The sequence below is a fragment of the Acromyrmex echinatior genome, chromosome 7 (genome assembly GCF_024713525.1).
Source record: "Acromyrmex echinatior isolate Ae372 chromosome 7, ASM2471352v2, whole genome shotgun sequence".
NCBI lineage: Eukaryota > Metazoa > Arthropoda > Insecta > Hymenoptera > Formicidae > Acromyrmex > Acromyrmex echinatior.
In genome coordinates this window covers 4484627-4490626 of record NC_141858.1, presented here as the reverse complement: position 1 = coordinate 4490626, position 6000 = coordinate 4484627, and the positions used below count along the sequence as shown (strand labels likewise).

The window sequence follows — 6000 nt, the reverse complement described above, 5'->3', positions numbered from 1 at the left end:
CGAAAGTGATTACTAGCAAATTTCTTTTAAGAGGGCGAACATTTGATTTACGCGGTAAATAATTTCGTTGTACTTGCTGTTCCGGACTTTCAACCTGAGGACACGTGTATGACACAGCACGTCGGAGCACACGTACTTGCGTAGGTACTTGCGATGAACGCATTGAGATTACAATAAAAAAAAACAGTAAACGCGTACATAAGACAAGCGATACAATACAATGATTCCGTGGAAGAGCTTGAACTGTAAACGAGAGTTATATGACAAATAACATTGAAGCAATGATTTACGAAAGTACACGCGATCAATTCAAGCTCTCCTTTACATTTGATGCATTAGCGTGCGAGATAAACGCGTTAGCATTCTCTGGCAAAAAAACTAATTTGACCAAAGGACGAGTTAATTCGGATGAGGCTATTTTGACTGTGACCACTCGCACCACGCCGTCGTCTCCAGGATGTAGCTGCGTGATCCGTGCCAGTGGCCACTTATTTGGCGGTGAGAGCTCGGAACGAATGATGCATAGCGATCCAATGCGTGGTGGCAAAGCGTCCTTGGTCCATTTTGGTAGCCAGAGTGTGTAAGTACTCGCGTGACCATCTCTGCCAGAAGTGGTCTCTCATTCGCTGGATAAGTTGTCACCTGGAAAGCAAATTTTCCTTCTTGTCCGACAAGGAAGGCTCGGGAATGGCCAGCAGTGGTGCCCCGATGAGCAGGTGACCTGGTGTCAGAGCCGTGAGGTCGTCGGAGTCGTGATGAGAGGGCATGCCTGGGACGGGAGTTCAGGCATGCCTCCACTTGTGCGAGCAGGGTGCTCATTTCCTCGAAGGTGAGCCTGGTTTCGCCGATGGTTCGGCGCAGGTGATACTTGGCAGATTTCACGGCCGCCTCCCAGAGTCCACCAAAATGTGGTGCCGAAGGGGGATTAAAATACCAATGGATCCCCTCTGATGTAGCGACGTGTGCGATCTTTCGTCCTTCTGACGAGGAGACTCGGAGCATCTCTCGAAGTTGCCGGTCGGCGCCCGAAAAATTGGTGCCGCAATCGGAATAGATGTCCGTACAAAGTCCTCGGCGAGATGTGAAGCGACGGAGAGCAGCCAGAAACGCGTCGGTGGTGTATGCTGAAACAGCCTCGAGGTGAACGGCCTTGGAGCTAAAACAAATGAAAATCGCGATGAACGCTTTGTGAGCGCTGTGCCCACGCCCTTTGCTCGTCCTGATGAAGATAGGCCCGGCGTAGTCGATGCCCACGTGAAGAAATGGTCGTGCAGGAGTCACTCTTCCTGGAGGAAGGTTTCCCATTTTCGGTTGCGGAGTGGCAGCCCTCCACCGAGTGCATGTCATGCACTGATGCAGCCATCGCTTGACCACCGCTCGGCCTTGTGGAATCCAGAACCGGAGGCGAAGCATTCCCAGGGTCATCTGAACTCCTCCGTGGAGAGTACGGCGATGGTAGGCTTCCACCAGCAGGCGAGTGAGCCATGACCTTGGAGGCACGATGAGAGGATGTCGCTCGTCGAAAGACAGCGCTGCGTGCTTGAGGCGTCCTCCGACTCGCAGGACTCCGTTCGTCCATGTACGGGCTGAGGGTTCGCAGATGGCTGGATCTTGCAAGATCGCGTTTGTTTTCGATAGCTGTCCTCTCCTCCTGATAATGTCGTGACTGCACTACGCGAATCCATTGAAGGAGTGCTGCGTCGAGTTCGGCTGGGAGAAGCGCTGACCCGTGGAGCTGATTGTCCACAGATCTCACTGAGCGACTGCGGTGACGCCAACGCAAGCACCAGGAAGTCACTCTCAGCAATTGGTGTAATGACGAGAACCTGAGGAGTTTTTCCGGCTCGTGGTTGCTCTTGATGACTGCCGCGAGTGTGGTGGCCCGTTGCTCCGGTACGTCCTTGATGGGCTCCAGATGGATGCTTGGCCATTGCGTCGGATTTCCGCATAACCATGCGGGACCCGTCCACCACAAGGGATGGCTGAGGAGCTCGCGTGGTGTCAGTCCCCGGGAGGCACAGTCGTCCTTGCCCGGGACGTGACGCCATTGAGCCTCCGGAAGTTGCTGCTGGATTCGTGATACTCTGTTGGCCACGTAAGTTTTCCAGCGAGAGGCGTGACCTCGAATCCAGTGGAGCGTAACCTTGGAGTCTGACCACAAGATCACTGGCGTTGCAGCTAAGTTTAGCACAGAGCGCGAGTGCAAGAGTACACTTGAAAGTAAGGCGGCGGCGCAGAGTTCGAGTCGCGGGAGAGAAACAAGTTTGATCGGCGCGACCTTGCTTTTGGCTATCAATAATCGAGTCTTTGTCTGATTGTTTGCGGTGATGCGAAGGTACACAACAGCGGCGTAACCTCTTTCGGACGCATCTGCGAAGCCGTGTAATTCAAGGTGAGAGCTCGTGTCGCCGGTGCCGAGCCAGCGACCGACTCTGAGCTTCTCGAGCAGTGGAAGTTCTTCCCAGAGCCGCTTCCACTTTCCAGATGGTTGACGGCAATGGTGCGTCCCAATCTAGCTGTTGCAGCCAGGCCGACTGAATTAGAATTTTTGCTTGAATGGTTACTGGAGCCAGCTATCCGAGCGGGTCGAAGAGTCGAGCGGTCTCCGACAGCAGACTTCTCTTGGTAAACACGACGACGGTGCGAGGAGGAACAGAGAAGGCGAATTCGTCCCTGGTTGGATACCAGCGCAATCCCAGCGTTGAGTGGTTCTCTTGTTCCCACGACCGCGAGTCTCTGGTGAGGCCATACTCGGGCGGAATGTCGCGAAGAAGCTCCTGACAGTTGGCGGCCCACTTCCGGAGAGAAAACCCGCCCGCCATGCAGAGGTTGCGGAACTCGACTTGGAGAGCGATAGCATCGTCTTTGTTATGCGCTCCGGTTACGACATCGTCGACGTAGCAGTCGTGTCGTAACGCATCTGCGCCTCGAGGGAAACGCGATCCATCGTCATCGGCGAGTTGACGCAGAGTGCGAATGGCGAGAAATGGCGCGCAAGCGAGACCGTAAGTGACGGTTTTCAAAGTAAACTCGCGTATAGGCTCATCAATGCTGTGTCGCCAGAGAATGCATTGATGCCTTTGATCGTCGGGATGAACAAGAATCTGCCGATACATCTTTCCGATGTCAGCCACTATCGCGTACCGATGCCACCGCCACCGCAGAAGTACGTTCGCGAGGGATGGGAGTAAGTTAGCCCCAACTAGCAGATGAGTATTGAGTGACTCACCTTGTACGCTGCGATTCGTTGAAGACGACCCTGAGCTTCGTAGTGGTGCTGGATTCTCGAAGGACGCCGTGATGTGGAAGGTAGCACCGTTCTTCGCTAGAATTCGGAGGTTCTTGCGTCAATTCCATGTGACCTTGGTCCTCGTATTCCTTCAGGAAGGCGCGGTAGAGATCGCCGAATCGTACGTCTCTCTCACAGCGTCGCTCCATGGCGATTAAGAGTCGTTCAGCAGATCCTCGCGTCTCAACAAGCGTCGTCGGCGGAGATGCAAAAGGTAGTCGCACTATGTATCGTCCTTCGGCAGTGCGTTGGTGCTGCAGCGCGAAAATGTCTTCACATTGCTGCTCTTTTGGCGTGAGTACGACGGGAGCGGGCACCTCTCGTTCCTGCTCCCAGAAGCGGTGCACAAGTTCGACTAGCTCATGATCTGCGGTGCACTGAAGCGAGTGGCGCTGTGCTGAGTTGGTTACTTGATCGCAACCTCCCGATAAGATCCAGCCGAGCAGTGTCTTTTGAGCGATAGGCGCTTGGGGGCCTCCTTTGCGAAGGCCATCCTGGAGAATGATCGAGCATACTTCCGCTCCAAAAAGTAGCTCAATAGAGTCGTTTGCTGCGTAGTCCGGATCAGCCAATTGGAGCCCCTTTAGATGTGGCCACTCCGTTCTGATCCTTGCGTGAGAGCCTTGGTAAAGCGAAAGACGCGGCAGAATAAAGGCTCCGACGGTGAAGTCGGTCCCTGTGATTAACGAGGTCACCTTGAGCGTCACCTTTCCCCTGCTGGGCCCGGAGCTTTTGCCGCTGATGCCGATGACTTCGATTGCGGATCGAGAGCGTGGCAGGCGTAGGCGCTGGACCAGAACCTCGGAAATCAAAGAAATTTCCGAACCTTGGTCGATGAGCACGCGTGTGGTATGCCGATTGCCGTGACGATCAGCGATGGAAACTCGCGCAGTTGCGAGCAAAATAGCCTTGCGGTCGACAGCGGATTTCTTCTTGAATTCTTCACACACCATCACTTGGTGCTTACCCTTGCAAATTTTCGTACACCTCCGCTACATAATTTTCCGCTATGTAATTTCCCGCACCCGGGACATTCTCGTCCTGCACCGCCATCCATCGCCTAGTAGCGTCACCCACTGTGATGTCATTTTCCTCCTCCCCTTCTCTCTGTGACGTCATTCTCCCCTGTGACGTCACCCTTTCCCCTCCCCGCGGCTATTTCCCCCTCTCTCAGAGCTCCTGGATTAGAATCCCCCTTGTTTACTTACTATTAATGTTATTCATATGCAAATATGTAATAGTTCCCCTATGTCAAAGCTAATCGTATAGTTGAAATGAATAAAAAGGTCTAACCAATCAAAACAGCGTTTTGTAGTATTCCTAATAATTATTATTATAAAAAGTCGAGCGAATAGCGCGATTTACTTTATCTAGCAGTAATTGCCGACTCCTGAGAGTGTACTCTTGATAAAACTTGATCTATCTTTACATAGCTCTAAATGACTTCCGACTGTCTTTGATGTTGATTGTTCAAGGAGGTCAAGGTCACCAACTTTTTGTAGTGCCCATTATTCATTAAAAAGTTATTAACAAAACATTTTTTATCAATTGTACGCAATTTTTTAATACAAAGAACATATTTTTTTTTAACAACGTGTTTCTATTATAGCTTCTCAGATCTTCCGACATCACAAATACAAGTTGTTTGGAATTTAAATGTCAAAATTGCGGAAGCGTGTAGGGGATCATTAAATTAAGAAAAAAAAAGCATATCTCTGTAGAGATATGTTTGTTTTGGAGAAAAAGATAAAACATGGTTTTCATTTTTGTATTTTTTTATTACTTATTATATTTATTTTATATTATATTTATTCACTTGCTCAATGTAGATATTGTTCAAAATGTTGACCTCTTGCAACAATGCATATATTACAAACAGCTCGTGTTGCAGTCAAACACTGATCTGATGATATTTGGCGCATGATATTTTTGCAGTCTCGATTCGATTTCTTTAATTTCTTTAGAGTTGATTGATGACGAATAAACAGCCTGTTTCAAGGTTTCCCCACACAAAGAAATCCATTTGAGTCAAATCAGATGATCATTTCAGTGAAGGATTTCAGTGACGATAATATTTCAGTCCGTGTGGAAATTCTTTCTAGGCTGTATTCGAGGCCAAGTTAACTTTCTTTACATTATTTGAGACCCGATGCTCACCTTGGTCCAATTTTGAATTGTTACATTTTTTTACCTTGGCCCCACATTGTTCTTCAAACTTGGCCCAGATAAGAGCCAACGTGGGGTCTAGATAAAAAAGCGTGGCAATCCAAAATTAAATCAAGAGTATAAAATTTTAATCTGGGCATATTTTATATAACTGTAAATAGGTGTTCGAGATACGGCCAATATGTACATAATTTCCATATTTGGCGTTCGTGCGACATACGGATCGAAAGCTTCTAGAAGGATCTCAAGCGTCCTTAAAAGTTTCCAAAACATAAACTCGGCTATCACCTCGTCGATAAAGTCAAAAAAAAATAATAAGCTAAGCCGCACATCGCACGTACGCAGATCTCAACCGCTATAACGGCGAACCAATTCGGATCGGTCGCAGCGCACGCGTGATCGCGTGACGCAAAACGCGTAATATGCGTTCATCCCAATCAAGAATCCAGATTTAACGGGCGCGCATGGCAATAGCGTGCCGCTTGGCCGTGGCGCTCGAAATCGCCAATCGCCCGACACAGAGGATCATCTCAAATTTTTCAATT

The 6000-nt window shown here is 49.6% G+C and overlaps 2 protein-coding genes across 2 annotated transcripts; both read right to left on the bottom strand.

Annotated features, from left to right (window-relative positions):
- Positions 1–414: 414 nt before the first annotated feature.
- On the bottom strand, positions 415–3116 carry LOC147909035 (uncharacterized). The gene is made up of 4 exons (XM_087408261.1): positions 2618–3116; positions 2340–2534; positions 1206–2178; positions 415–1156 (listed from the first exon to the last, which is right to left on the bottom strand). The coding sequence occupies exons 1-4, from the start codon at positions 3114–3116 to the stop codon at positions 415–417; spliced, it is 2409 nt and encodes an 802-aa protein (XP_087264387.1).
- A 109-nt stretch (positions 3117–3225) lies between these two features.
- LOC147909034 (uncharacterized) lies at positions 3226–4242 on the bottom strand. Its single transcript, XM_087408260.1, has one exon. It carries the CDS (start codon positions 4240–4242, stop codon positions 3226–3228), a length of 1017 nt encoding a protein of 338 aa, XP_087264386.1.
- Positions 4243–6000: the final 1758 nt, after the last annotated feature.